At 54.8% G+C, this 15258-nt stretch overlaps 1 protein-coding gene across 1 annotated transcript; it reads right to left on the bottom strand.

The window, feature by feature from the left end:
• Positions 1-734: 734 nt before the first annotated feature.
• Positions 735-15058, bottom strand: MOB3A (MOB kinase activator 3A). The gene is made up of 4 exons (XM_021528253.3): positions 14942-15058; positions 4496-5038; positions 2715-2917; positions 735-1903 (listed from the first exon to the last, which is right to left on the bottom strand). Exons 2-4 carry the CDS (start codon positions 4911-4913, stop codon positions 1874-1876), a joined length of 651 nt encoding a protein of 216 aa, XP_021383928.1. The 5' UTR covers positions 4914-5038; positions 14942-15058; the 3' UTR covers positions 735-1873.
• Positions 15059-15258: the final 200 nt, after the last annotated feature.

The raw sequence follows: 15258 nt of genomic DNA, 5'->3' as shown, positions 1-15258 counted from the left end.
CCTAAGCCAAGGACTTTGTGTGCTCCGTGCTCTGCCAGCAAGGAGGGGCACAACAACTGGGGGAAGCAGGGCTGGGGCAGCTGACCCAGGCTGGCCAAAGAGATATTCCACACCAAGGAACAGCATGTTCTCCAGCTGAGCTGCACCCACACAACACTGGGAGAGGGGCTGGAGGGTGGTCCCAGCACTTCCACCAGGCAGGGGAACAGGCAAGAGCCAGTGCTGCAGGCAGGGAACAGGAGCAGCTACAGCTGGGGAGCCTCTCACTTCCCTCCTGGACAGGAAAACAATGTGCATCCCCCAAATGCAGTTTTTCCCAATTTAGTCCACCAGTCTCAATGACTGCACCCCTGGCTCCTTCCCATGGTAGAGGAGCCTCTTGGCAAGTTGGTGAGCTGGAATTCCCCTCTCCCCACTTCCACCCGAGTTTCAGAGCTCGGAGAACAGCTCAACCCTTGGGTACAGAGACACTGCAGACACAAGTCAGGACAACCCCAGGCTGCTGGTCAGGCCCCATGGCCTTGGGACCCAGCGCAGGGCTCGGAGCAGCCTGGACCTGGCACATGGAGAGCGGGAGGAACCCAACCAAGCCCCAGGAGCTGTGCCAGGAGCACACACCCACGAGCTCCCAGCTCCCCAGCACAATCCCCAGGGAGCCCAAACACCCCGTGTTTGTTTTGCTGATGGGAAGGTTCTGACGAACGTGCAGTCACGAGACGCTCGGCAGCGGCGTGTGCTGTGTAAATACAACATAATTTATTGGTTCCATTTCAGAGCACGAGTGGTATTTGTACGAGTGTCCTAACGGCAGATGAGAAATGAGGGAGTCACGTATGTACAGAGATTCCAGGGCACGGGAATGCTTTGTAAGGAAGAAATGGTTAGTGGTGCAGTTTGGTCACTTACTGGTCCCAGATCCTAGGTAGACTCACCACCTACCAGGGGGCACTGCCAAGCTCTCCTCGTGCAAGCAGCGGGCGAGGCTGGGGGGCTCTGGCTGCACAGCAGAGATTTTGGTCCCAGATGTGCACAGCTGGGCAGGGTGGTGATGCTGGGGAACGGGGAGAAGGCTCTATACCCCAGCAGGAAGCGGGATGGTCCCGGCAGGGTCAGCGTACCACGAGGGACAGGGAGGGAGGGGACAGAGGAGAATTCCTGGTGCCTGTCCCAGCACTTTCCCTCTGGTAGCTCCCATGAGGAGCTGCCAGTGTGGATCTGTGTCCCCATGGGGACAGCGCAGAGCCACAGCCGGGCTGTGTGTGCAGAGGGCAGATTTCCACTCCAACAGCACTGGCCCCAGCTGTGGCAGCCACGGATGAAGCCCAGTCCCAGCTCAGAGGGAGAGCACGAGAGCCAGGCCTTGGGGACAGGTGGGCACAGAGCAGCTCTGCCCCAAACCCGGACTCACAGCCAGTGGAAGAGGTGCTGGGAGATCCACACCTGGGGATCCATGTACACCAGTCCTGTACCCTGCCTTCAGGAAATGTGCATCCCGAGGGAGGCACCGCTTCCGTGGCAGCACCAGCCCCACGACACAGCTCTGTGTGAAGAGTCTGGCTCAGCTCACTCAGGGCACACAGAGGAGGCAGCTCAGGCAGCTCTTCCCCACTCCGAGAGCCAACATTCCCATCAAGTGGCCCACAAAATATTTTCTTTCTTTTTTTTATAGAAATTACTATAAAAAATTAGTTAATCTAGAGCATCTTTAAAAAAATATCCCTGCAGTATCACAGTTTTACATTGAAACTCATTAAAAATATATAATTTCTTAAACGAAACATCTCTGTTCTCCCCTTGAATCACGTCTCCAATGTGGGATTGGGGCTCGGAGTCCTCGGAAGAGGTGCCGAGGTGGGAGCAGGAAGGTCTGAGCTCAGTGGCACATCCGGGAGGTCATTTCCTTCTGTCAAAGGGACAGAGAAGACAAGGGACTGTGAAGGAGGATCCAGGCCCCCAGGGGAGGGTGTAGATAAAAACCCCTGTGTTTAGCTGTCAATACCAGTGACCCTGCTGCCCACAGCTCCAGTTTGGGCATGGCTGTGTTCTCCCCACCATTTCTATTCCCAGCACATCCCAGTCACATCCTGACTCCCAGGTTTCTGACACTTGCACTGCAAGGCCAACTGGTCCTGAATTTGGGCAACCAGCTTTAGAAGAGAATCATGAAATACTTAAGGGTTGGAAAAACTCCCAAAATCATCAACTATTACCCCACCACTGCTGTGTCACCACTAAACCATGTCCCCAAGTGTCACAGCCACGTGTTTTTTGAGCACTCTAAGAATGGTGACTCCAACACTGCCCTGGGCAGACCTTTCCAATGCTTGCCCCACCCCTTTAGTGAAGAAATTTTCCCTTGACTCCAATCTAAACCTCCACTGGCACAGCTGGAGACTGCTCCCTTCTGTCCTGTCACTTGTTACCTGGGACAAGACTGAGCCCCTCCTGTCAGGAGCTGTGCAGAGCCACAAGGTCCCCCCTGAGCCTCCTTTCCTCCAGGCTGAGCCTCCCCAGCTCCCTCAGCTGCTCCTGGGGCTCCAGACCCTTTCCCAGCTCTGTTCCCATCTCTGGACATGCTCCATCCAACCCCTCAATGTCTTCGTTGGAGTGAGGGGCCAAAACTGACCCCAGGATTGGAAGTGGGGCCTCCTGAGAAGGTTTCCAGAGCCCTCAGTGACTCCCCACAGACCCTGAGAGCCCCACCAGGCACTCACCAGGGGCTCCAGCTCCTTGGTGTCTATGAGATTGAACTCTTTCACAAAATAGTAAAAGTGCTTGTAGCAGGTGTTCACGTGGGCCTCCGAGCCCATCTGGGTGATCCTGTCGAAGTGGTGGATGTAGACGTGGACAAACACCCGGAAGAGCCTGGAGAGAATCTTCTTCACCACTGGGAGGAAGTTCTTGGGAAAGGGAGTACCTTGGGAGGGGAAGAGTGGCCATGAAAAACCTTTGGTCAAGTTAAAACTAGTTGCTTGTGGCTAAAATAAATTTGCACAATGGACAGATTGAGTCAAAAGTTCTGTCCCTGGTCATTTCCAGCTCCCCTCTCCGTTTTCCTTTCCTTTGGATCATATTTTTCAAAGCAAAGATTTTTTTAAGTGACAGAGTGATGCACTGCTGTGAAAGCAGAGCCCACATTCCCAGCAGTTGTTTCAGTCAAACAAGAGTTTTCTTCTACTCCTGTTTGATTTATATATAAAAACAGTGCAAAACACCAGATACAACCAAGCAATTTCTCAAAGGAAAGGGCTGGTGCTGTTAACTCCCTACAGTTATCCCTTGTTTTGGTACATCTTTAGCTCTCTGGTTAAAAATTAAAGCTGTTAAGGTCCTCTTTGAAGGCTCCAGGACTGTCTGGCTGTGCTCCTGCAGCAGAGCAGTCTGGCCATGCAGTCACCTCCATGGGTTATCAGGGTGTAAAGTTCACACTCTTTCTGGAGGAACAAGGATGAGTTAAACCCTTTCCTTGCTCTGCCAGAGCTGCAGCATTTCAGTCAGCATTGAAGGACCTGATAAAAGCTGAGCTGAAGACAGTAACAAATAAAAAACCCCAAACCACAACCCTCGTGCTGTCGGAAGCTCGTCCTGCAGCCCAGAACAGAACCAACACTCCCAGCGAGGTCCCCAGAGAGCTGCAGCAGAGCCTGTGCAGCGTGAGAAGGACGGCTGGGGAGGGTTTGGGGCTGCAGCTGTCTCAAAACTGGCTGTTTATGGCCCTTCTCCCCTCTCTGCCCACTCAACACCAGGTTTAAGCAGCATTTTGGCACAGTGGAGGATCCCTGTGGATGCTCAAGTGGCAGATGTGCCCCAAATAGGGACCAACTGCATCCCATCAGAGCTCCAAAGGGATGAACACCGGAGCAGGAAGGAGGGAGGGAGCTCTGCTGCACCTCATCTCCTCCACCCCAGGAGATGGAAGCTCTGCATAGGCTCAGTTGTATTTACCTGATAACTTAAGAGACTAAATGATTCCATCTTCATCACAAAATAAAACCCAACAATCCAAGCTGCATTTGGATATGGAGATTGAGATGTCTTAGGCCAGACTCCTGTTTCCATGGTCCATGGCAGTGGATGAAACATGGCCTGTGCCTCAGGAGGGGCAGAGGCAGCCAGTGTGGCCTCTAATAACAGAGGGGGTGATTATGGCAGGTGACACCATCACCAGGTGACACAGAGCTGTGCCTCAGACCTGGGCTGGCCATCAGCTCCCACAGAACCATCCTGCATCCAGCATGAGCCACTCCAGAGCCACCTCAGAGACCAACTGCTCTAAGGGCAGCCTACTGTTTCACTGCCTCGAGGTATCCATGACTCCCAGTGGGATCTGGTACAGCTCTGGGCATTCCAGCACTGCAGAAGAGCTGGGAAGAGCTCACTGCCCTGCTACAGGAGTCAGCTGTGCTGCAGCATCTCCTGGAACAGCAACAGGGGCTTCACGAGAAGGCTCCGCACCCCCTCCCTCCCCGCAGCCCCAGCTGGGACCCAAACTCACCGACGTTGGTGGGGAAGATGTCCTCGTTGTTGATCTGCACCTCGATCCAGTCCATGAGCAGGTTCATGTACTGGGGCGCGGACAGGGCCGTGGGTTTGCGGTACTTGTGCTCGTCCTGCCACCGGTACTCGTACTTGGGGCCCCCCGACATGACGGGGCAGGACTGCTCCGTGCAATAGTCACTGATGGTGCCGTAGATGAGGTTGATGCGGTTGAAGAAGTCCACGACGTGCACGGCCACCCAGTCGTTCTGCTCCTCGCCCGGCGGCAGCTGCACGGCCACCTTCAAGTCCAGGCCGGCGTTGAGCGAGGCCTGGGCCTTCTTGTGCAGCTCGAACCGCTGAGTGCCCGGCTCGAACTTGCGCTTGGGCCGGAAGGTTTTGTCTTTATTGAACACTTGCTTCAAAGCGTGGGACATTTTCCTTCTCTTGCGTGTCTCCCGGGCCCGCAGCGGTGACAGCCGGAGGCGCGGCCGCTTCCCGGGGCAGCGCTGGGGCGACTCTGATCTTCACACAAACCTCCCTCTGCTCATCTGGTCCTGATCTGCAACACAGCACAGAAGGGCAGCGATTAGGAGCAGCTTTCTCAACAGGAAACCTCCTCTCAATCCCATAGGAAGAGATCTGGGATGCCATCTGGGCTCTCGCCCCACATGTGAGAAGGGGGGAGCCCACGGCAGCTTTCCTTCCTCCCCCTTCCCTTCCCCGGCTGGAGCAGATGGGAGGGGAGGCTGGAGGGGTGACCTGGGCTGAACAGAGTCACCTCCTGACCTGATCCACGTGGGAATGAGGGAACAGGCCCCACAGCTATGGGAGAGGGCTGCCACTCACCCCGACAGTGCCACACCATGAGACCCCAAACCTGCAGAAATGCCACCACCTGCTTGGGTCACATGCACTGACAATGGGTAAAACCAGCTGGGTTTCACCCAGATCCCATTTTCACCTCCTCATCCCCTCTCTGGGAACAAGGCCAGGCCAGGTCATGCCAGCCCACAAGACAGCTCAGAGCTGCTGCCAGACAGCCCCCACCAAACCAGCCACTGAAAGTGAGAGACAGGAACCAAGAGGTGGAGGGCAGTGAGAAGTCACAGCTCAGGCACCCGGAAAGCAAATACCCTGAAATAACACCAGCCCTGAGAGCAGCCACAGCCTCTTCTGCAGGTGCACACAGACCATAAACATATTTCCCATTTCAGTTTAGCCATGTTTACAAGTTGAAAACTGGAAGATGAGGGGAAGCTCATCTTCCTCTTCCAGATTGTAGAAAAGAATCAGCTCCAAGTGTGAGACACAAGTTGAGATCTGAAGGGATGCTGACAAGAAACACAGCTCTGTTTATCTGTAGCTAATTATACTTCCTTTGTTCCCACATCCAGCCCCTCACAGAATTTATGCCAGGCTGCTCTTTGATGAAAGCTTAAGGCAGAAAGCTTTGTGTACCAAAAATATTATTCTACATGTGTTGGTCAGAGAAATGAATAAAGTAATAGAAATTAAGCTGATGCTTTAAATAGCATAAATAAGTTTCCATAATTCTATAAACAAGCAAGCAAAAAAAAAAAAATTCTTTCTCCAAGTAGAATCTACTTAGGTTTACATGAGGCCTCAGTGTTGCTCCAATAGGTAAATAGTGTCCTCAAATGCTGGCAAGCACATCCCAAACTCAAGGTCATGACTACCACGGCTGCAGTCGAGCCCGTCTCTAACAGATGCTGCAGTGCTAATCAGCAGTTCTTCTCTGAAGAAAGATTAAAAAGCTTTAAAGCCAAGGCCTCTTGTTTCCTTATTTAATTACAGTGAGGAAGAAACCCCAAACCACTCCAGTTTACCTCACTAAGAACAGGCTCAACATTTCCTGCGGTAATGGGCTCAGTAACCTCTTTCATGCAGGAGCTGAGAGATCCAAACCCCAATAATGGGCTATAATGTGTTGGGAGAAACCCTAAAAGCATTTTAATGTGGTTCAGTGGGACCCACCATGGGCTGAGAGGTGTATCTAGAGCAGATATGTCATCATGGAATGGTTTAGGTTGGAAGGAACCTTAAAGACCATGCAGCTGCAACTCCCTGACACAGGCAGGGACACCTTCCACTAGATGAGGTTGCTCCAAGCCCCATCCAACCTGGCCTTCCTGCTGCCAAAACAGCTGCTGTGACCCCGTGAGCCACCTCAGGAGAGGCAAACCCAGCACAAACCCTTGGCAGATGGGTCCTTTGGAGCGTGATCCCGCCCCAGACGTGGCAGAGGAAGAAGTGAGGGGTGTGGAGAGACAGCTGAGCAGTGCTGGTTAGCAGGAGCTGTGTCACAGCCTGGCCACATCCTGTGACAGAGCCGGAAGCTCCAGGGACTGCGCCCACCCTGGAACTGAGGCACGGGCCCCATGGAACCAGCAATGTGAGCAGCAGGTGCTGAGGCTGCTGCTACTTCCAGCAGCAAGTCCAGGGAAGCACTTGTGATGAGTTTCCTGCACTGGAGATGGAGGAAAACACATCCTCTCACACAAGAAACCACAAAGCAGCAGGAGCACCACCCTCCATGGGGCTCATTGGAGCACCCTCAGCAGTGTGACTCCATCCCTGCTTCTTGTCTAGAGGATCTGCACTGCAGGGCCTGGCATGGATGTGGATGGAGTAAAACCCAAGGGTAAAACCAAAAATATAGGTATTCTCAGTTCAGTCAGAGAGAAAGGAGAGTTTCTAACCAGGCTCTTGCCTGGTTAGATACTCTCTCTCTGACTGAACTGAGAATACCCACACAAACATGCCCTGGCTTTGGCACCACACATCAAGAAACAAACACCAACCATTTTTCTTATCTGACCAGGATGGAGAGACTCTTCATAGAATCTCAGAATATCCTGAGCTGGAAGAGACCCCCAGGGATCATCAGCCCAGCCCCTGTCCCTGCCCAGACCCCCCAACAGCCCCACCCTGAGCAGCCCTGAGAGCGCTGTCCAAACGCTCCTGCAGCTCTGGCAGCCTCGGGGCCGGGACCATTCCCTGGGGAGCCTGGGCAGTGCCAGCACCCTCGGGGGGAAGAACCTTTCCCTGAGCTCCATGCCAAGGCCTGGCACAGCTCCAGCCCTCGCTGGGCTCCAGGAGCTGTCCCAGAGCAGAGCTCAGCCCCTGCCCCTCTGCCTCCCCTCGGGAGGAGCTGCAGCCCCGAGGAGCCTCCCCTCATCTCCTGTGCTCCAGCTGAACGAGCCAAGTGCCCTCAGCCGCTCCTCAGACCTTCCCCAGCTCCGTGTCCCTCCTTGGGACACTCTCCAACAGCTTTGGCTCCTTCTGACCTTGTGGTGCCCAAAGTGCCCCCAGCACTGGAGCTGAGGCTGCCCCAGGGCAGAGCAGAGTGGGACAATCCCTCCCTGGCCTGCTGCCCCCAGGACAGGGCGGCCCTTTGGGCTGCCAGGACTCAGCGGTGCCTCAGATCCAACTTGCCACTGACCAGGACCCCCAGGTCCCTTCCCACGGTGCTGCTCTCCAGCCTCTCATTCCCAGCCTGTCCCTGCATCCCGGGCTGCCCCATCCCTGGCAGGATCTGACTCTTACCCTTGCACATGGCTGGGGATTTCCTTGCCCTCACATTTGTCAGGGTCTCTGTGCAGAGCAGTTCACTTGGTGTAGGAGGCAGTACTTGTCCTACAAACAAATTCCTGATCCTATGAAGACATCATCCCTGAGAACAGGGGAGCTCAACACAGAGCAATTGTCTCTCAGACGATTCAGCATCTGTGTGAAGCATTAGCAAAATGAGTAGCTGAGACATCAAGCAGATGCAGCCTATTTAATTATGGTCTCTGACTGCAATGAGCTAAAAGAAACATTTAGCTCTAGGAAAAAAATAAAAATAAAGAGGCACAGAGACCAAAGCATCCCTGACATTGCTCGGAGATGATATCATCTGTACAACACCTACTTCCACAGGCAGGAGTCACAGCTGACACCGCCCCCACACACAAGGGAAAGGAAAGGTTAGAAACAATTGGGAAATGGGACATGCAAAGCACCTGGATGGTATCTGAAGCTTTAAAGGTGAGGGGAAAAACCACTCCCCCCACTAAACAAACCTCAGTACGTTTTATTGCCGCCTCCTTTCAGGCAGCCAGGATCACAGCAGACGTCAGCGGTGCTCCGAGAGGACCTTGGCCAGCGCTCGGGATCACAGGGCCCGTGACCCCCGTGGGCTGTCCAGGGCACACACACCTCCAGCTTATCCCAGGGACACGGGAGGAGCAGCTCCCTGCTATGCTGGACTTGTCTGCTCAGGGGTCTCAAGGCCTAGCCCTCCCTTCCCCTCCCATCCCGAAAGTTCCTTTTCTCTGACTCTCTGCTTCTGCAGCTCCACTCCTGTGCTGGTTTTGCTGCCAGGAATGTTGGCATGGTCCTGCCATTCCTCTTCCCTTGCCAGGAATGGTGGATCATGAGGAGCTGCCTTGCTCTAACACCAGGCTCTGGGCAGAAGAAGGCTGCTTTCCAACTCTTGGTCACTTGTAAAAGCAGTTCAGAGTCTGGTAAAGGGAAGAGTCACCTCCTCCAAAACACCAGGAAACTGCCTCCCCTTGCACCCTGCTGAGGCATTGCGAGGTTCTCCAGGAGCCAGCAGAGTTCCCGACAGATCCTGCCCTCCCTACAGAGGCAGAATGGCCCAAAAAAGGACTCCAGGAGTCCCATGACTGCACCATCAGTGCCAGCCCCAGCAGCACTCCATGCACCCCTCTGCTGCCAACACTGCACAGGGGTTTAACAACAGCCAGGGAAAACCAGCAAGGCAGCAGTCAGCAAGCTCCTACCTGTTCCTGGCCTCAGCAGGTCACTCCTGCAGAGGGCTCAGCCCTGCTCTGCACCCTCTGTCAGCACTGGCAGGCACTGAGGCCAAGCTTCCTTTTTCAAAAGAGGGGAAAAAACCTCCCCGCTCGTTTCTGTTGTTTCATGGGCGGCCCCAACCCTGCGGCTCCGCAGCTGGGGAGGGGTCAGACACGAGGTCACCTCCCTCCTCCGTGACCCCAGCGCCTCGCCGGCCACATCCTGCTGCCTCTGGTAGAACAGCCCTTCAGCACAGCCCAGGGAGCAATGCAGCTCTTCAAATCAGGGATTTGGCCAGGAAAATCCTATCTGGGAAGCCAGGCTGCTGTCCTCGAATCCCACCGAGTCCAGCTGCTTGTAACCCTTGGGTTGGGGAGCCTGTGACAGCCACCGTGTCCCCAGAGCTCCCAGAAGAGGGAAGACTCGATCCTGCTCCCCCCAAGCCATTCCCAGGGCCCTTAATGCCAGACCAGAGTTCACAACACAGGACACAAACACCCCTGACTGATAAAGCAGTCCTGATAAAGGTATTCTAGACGAGCATTTCAAGTAAAAACCTGAATTTACAGAGAGAGGAAGAGAAGAAAAGCAGCTTCAAACAGGCAACTTGCACAAAACAGCCAAGACGGACAAACACGCACATTTTTTCCACGATTCCACCCCCCTCCTTTCACAAATCCCTTCCCATGGCCACTCTGCGCTAGCTCAGTGTCTTGAGACAGGATGATCCTGGTTTTCTCTGATCAAAGAAGAGATTTTACTACAGAGAGCGAGGAGCAGAACAATCCTGGCAGCCGCACTACACTAATGGCAGCCAGTTTCTGCGCCTCCAGAGCCAGTCTGGCAACAAATGAGGGCTTGCCTTCCTGGGACAAGACTTCCAGCTGCTCTTTCGAATGGATTTGTGATATGAGGAGCGAAGGTCTGCCCCGTGCTTACCTCGGGCAGGGCAGGGCGAGGAGGGTGGCTGGAAGGCACCCTGGCCATTCATAATCCCGGCCAGCCGGCACTTCCACGTCAGCCGCTTCCTGTCTGGCACTGCCTCCAGCCTCCCGGCCCAGGGAGCTGCCAATGTTTTCCCAAAAGCTAATCCTTCCCTCTGCAAGCTCTGTTTTTCCTCCCGCAGGATCACTCCATGTTGCAGCAGGAGAGCAGAGCCACGGCCGTTCCCTTCGGCATTGCCTTCCCTGTCCGCCCCCCGCGCTCAGCCCCGGCAGCCGAAGCTGCTCAGAAGTTTCTGGAGAAGGAGCAGCTCGACCCGGCCCAGCTGCACCTCCAACCCCACTTCATTCTGCTGCTCTGCAGGACAACATCCACATTTTTCTTTTAGAAAGTGCTTTAGCAGCAGCCTTCGCAACTAAATCTGAACAGGGGCACGCTGGAAATGCTGAATTCCCAAGGTTTGGGCAAACAAAGAGCCTTTTGTCTTTCACCAGAGGCAGCTTTAAGAAGGTCCTGCCTGTTGCCAGCCACCCCCAGGCTCTGCAATTCCAATCTGCTGCACAGTTTGGAAATTCCCGAGAGTAAGAAACAGTAGAATTCTCCTGGGACTTCCCACGTCTCCAGGCCCTTCCTGGAAAGAGGGTGGCTTAGGGGAAGAGGTTGCTTTAGGAGCAGGACAAGGTTATATGCATGAGAAAAGAAAAAAGCATAATAAAAGACCAAAAATAGTTATCCTGGGCTTAAAGCATGTCCTTCACCCCTGCAAAGCCAAGCATTCCAGGCAATCCTAAAGTTGAGTTAGTTTATGGAATAAAGGGAAAAGCCCTGTTAACTTAAGCAGTACCTGGGATAGCAGAGGACTCACCAGAGGTGAGGGGAGCTCTGGCAGAGCCCATCAAGAGCTGCAGGTGGGAATGCTGCTGCTTGGAGCAGAGAGCCCAGGTCAGCCAGCAGTGAGACAGCAGCACCCATCCCGGGCAGATGGATGAACATGGAGTTTATTGCTTGGCTTAAGCTCAGGATTGACATTCAGACCACAGGCAGTGACAGGAGGGACGTTATGGGTGACACTGCTCACACTGCACAGGGATGCTGAGGGAGCACAGCGAGCGCTGGGGAGGCTGGAAAACCCAGTCTGGCAAGCAAGAAACCCAAATTTCCAGCGTGGTTCATCCCCCTGGCCTTCCTCCCCACAGCCACAGAGGGAGAAAAGCCACATGAGAAAGTAAGTTCTGTAAAAGGTCCCCTCCTGCTTCCCTCCCCAGAGGGAAAGGTCAGGCAGCAGATGCTGCAATCTCCCACTGTTCCTGTGGAGCAGCAGTGACTGCAGGGAGCCCCACGGGGCCCCGGGTGTTACTGACTCGGGCCAGCCCTGCTGCCTCTTACGTGACATCTGCACCCATTGCAATGTCAGAGCCTGCTGCTGGAAGGTCTCCACAGATCCAGCCGGGATGGGGCTGCGTGTGGAGGCAGAGCTAATCCTGCAGGGCTGTGCTAAGCTGCCAAGCTGGGTCACGACTCCACACACAGGTTCACTGCACACACTAGTATTTCCAGGGAAGAGCACGGCCAGTGATGGCATAGTAGGAGCAGCTCCCACTTTTCCAGGCCCCAGAGCAGCCTGGTCCTTTGGGAAGGCCTCTTGTGTTCCCACTGCAGGGCTGGAAGGGCAGGGTGGTGTTTATTAAGTCCCAGCTGAGCTGCTCGTCTCTCCCTGCTTGTGCAGGCTCTGTACTGTCCTCACTGGGCAGGGATATTTCTGGGCCCACAGCAGTTCCATTTCCCTCTAACATTGGGATTTGCCCCTACCCAAGTCAAAGCTAACATCAGTTTGGAGCATGAAATTTGCATTAGGATAAAATGACTATGGCACCATTCTAACAGTGGGCTGGGATCCCAGGAAGTGTGGGATCACACCCCAGGGCTGAGCCGGAGCACGAGCTGGCCACACAACCAGCCTTTCCCAGAGCATGGATAATCCCAGGGACAAACATCCCTTTTCCCTATGTTAATGTCACACTCTGGGATGAATGGCAGAATTGTTTCTTGCTGACAGCAGAGGCCCACGAGGCCTCTCCTGCCCTGGCAGGAGATATGTGAATAACTCAATCCCTTAGCACAGCTCCAGGCAGAGAACGAGCCCATGGATGTGGAGCTGGAGACCACCTCAACACCAACCACATCACACAGCCAGAGGAAAGACAGAAGGAAGCAAAGGCAGCCAGACAACAGCCTCAAGAGAGGCCTGCAGAATATACAGGGCCTTTCAGTGCAGCTCCTGCTGCAGCCTCAGCCTGGGTGGCTCCAGCTCACCTCCTGTCCCCCGAGTTCCCTGGAATCAGCACAGGGTCACACATGGGAGCATCCGGCAGCATCACCACGGTGGCCTCGTCTCACTCACACTGACCCAACACCAGCACCAGCCCTTTGGGACCTCAGCCAGGTTTTCTGGAGGAAGTCAAAGCTGTCAGAGTGTGATGGATTGTTTTGCTCTGGCTTTGCCCACTTGCAAAAGTTGCTGTTTTGCTGGTTTTTTTTTCTAGCCTTTGCTGCCTCCATCCCTTCCTCTGCCCTTCCTTCTGCTTCATGTATCCACAGCAAAAACCCACCCATTTAAACCAGGAGCAGAGCAGCACCTCTACCACACCACCAGCTCCAGAGCGAAGCAGGCAGGAGACCAAACCAGGTCTCAGGATAACTCTGCCTCCCAGGGGCATCTGGAAAAAGGTGGATAAAGGTGCAGCCTAGGGTGCACTCTTTATTGACAGCATTAGCTGGGTATTACATATTCCTAAAGATAAGCTGATAAACCTCCAGTAAAGCTGGCTCTACATCCACTTACAGCAGCTTTTATGGGTCAAGAACCAAAAAATACTTCCCTGTCTTACTAGAAATTAAGACTCAGAAATTGAAAGCAATTCCCTTCCCAGACCTGTGGGCAAGATTGGAAAGGTTTTGTAATCTCTGTGCTCTGACCCCAGATACTTTCACTACTCACATGGGACACTTTCATTAGAGTGGCCACGGAGATCCCTGGCCTTCACAGAGAAGCAAGAGTGATCAAGCACAGCACAGATCTGGACAGCCCAACCTTGAAAATGGGACTAAATCACCCCATTCCAGTGTCGGGGGTACTTTTCACCCCTTCAGCAGAAGGGCCATGTTAGATGTGGATGAGGAAGCAGCTGGCAAACAGCTCCAGAGGCAGCTGAAGTGAAGCAGGACAGCTTTGCTCAGGATGCTGAGTCTGCTCCAAGCACACGGGAGCCCATTTCCATGTCTGATGATGGCACAGGTGACAGAGCATCAGAGCATCCCGGGAGCTGCAAGGTGAGCCAGGCACAGGGAACCAGCTCCCTGCTCAGCACCTCGCTATAAACCAACAGCTCCAGGGTTTACCACCACTGGCAAGAATTCCCAATGCTGCTCTCCCTCTTTCTGGGGATCTTGAAGAGTCACAAGCTCACCCCAGATTCACCTCACAGAAGTGACTAAGACAGAAAGTGAATCTGAAACATGGGATACACAGTCCAGGGAACAGCAATGGACAAACAGGGAGCTGGAAGCGAGCCTGAAGTTGGGAAAGGAAGCAGAAGACAAGGACAAAGCCCTGGGGACTGTGATAAACAGGTGGCTGGGGAAGTTTCACATCTCCCAGCAAAATCCCTCCCTGCCCTGCAACTTGGCAGAAGATTTCCAGACCGGAAAGGGGCTTTTAACAAAGGGATGAAAATCCAGAGTGGCTGTGGCCACTCTGCAGCTCCAAGCTCTAAGAGGAGTGAATCCTACCTTTCACTAGCACTGACAGAAAAGCTTTTCCCCAAACATCGATGATGGACACTGACAACTCCAGATCCTCTGTCCTTTCCCTCCAGAGGACTTCCTGCCCTTTCCTTTTGCCTGTCCTTCTCACACAGGTTTCTCTGAAGGAGCTGAGCTCTCTACGCACAGATCAGAGCAGAGGCAGCTCTGTAAGATCAGAATTCCTGAGCCTGCAGCAAGAGACAGAAGCAGAGCAAGAATTTGCTTTCAAGTTCTCCTGACACATTCTCCCCCATGACAGCTGAGCTGTGGCTCACCATGACCTGAAAAAAAAGTGGAAAATTCCTCATTCCCCGACCAGTTTAAAGACTAAAAGGTTGGAACTTCAGAGCTACACCTTTACCTACAGCAGCTGGGCTGGAGAGTGTCGAGAAGGTGGGATAAAATAGGGAAGTTGAAAGCTGTAACTTCACAGTTGTGCCAGCAACTCTCTGCGACATTCTCTTTTCCTCATTATGGATTTTTCGGTTGCTCACGAATCCTGCGGCAGGTCGGACCCCTCTGAAGGGGCTCAGCAGCTCTGCTCGGGGATGTCCCATCCGAGGGGTTTCTGCCCCAGCACAGGCGGATCCGTGCCCCGGGCCCGGGCGGCTCCGGGCCCTGCTGAGGGGCTCGGGCCGGGCCGCGGGGCCCAGGCGCACACAATTACCGCCAGAGCGGGGAGGCGGCGCCGCGCCTCAACAGGTCCCGGCCCGGCCCCGACGGGGAACGCGGCCCCGGGGCTGCGGGGACACGTGGGCAGGGCCGGGCACACGCGGCCCCCGCCAGGCCCCTTCCCCGGCGGCCCCTCCGAGCCCGTCCCGCGGGGCCGTCCTCCCTCACAGCCTCTCCATGCCCTCACACCGCCCCCAGCCCCTCACAGCCCCGCTCCCCGCACCTGCCGGGCCGCGGTCCCTCGCCGGCGGACGCGCACAGCTCCCGGGCCGCAGCACTCGCTCACCGCGGGCCGCAGCACGCCCCGCGCGCCCGCGCGCTCCCGCCGCTCCCGCGCGCCGCTCGCGGCCGGCGCTACTTCCCCTTAAAGGGGCCGCCCCCGCCTGCGCCGGCCCCGCCCACGGGAGGGACGGCCCGGGGAGGGGAAATGCACAGCGGATGGTGGGGGGGGGGGGGGGACAGTTCGTATTTTATGGAATTTTTAACATTTTAGTCTGGTTTATTTTATTCTATGTTCTTTTGTTATATTCCAATGTTTTA

Source organism: Lonchura striata, chromosome 28, assembly GCF_050655825.1.
Source record: "Lonchura striata isolate lonStrDom1 chromosome 28, ASM5065582v1, whole genome shotgun sequence".
In the NCBI taxonomy this organism is placed as follows: domain Eukaryota; kingdom Metazoa; phylum Chordata; class Aves; order Passeriformes; family Estrildidae; genus Lonchura; species Lonchura striata.
The sequence above is the reverse complement of the archived record's forward strand: the minus strand, read 5'-3'. Positions and strand labels throughout refer to the sequence as shown.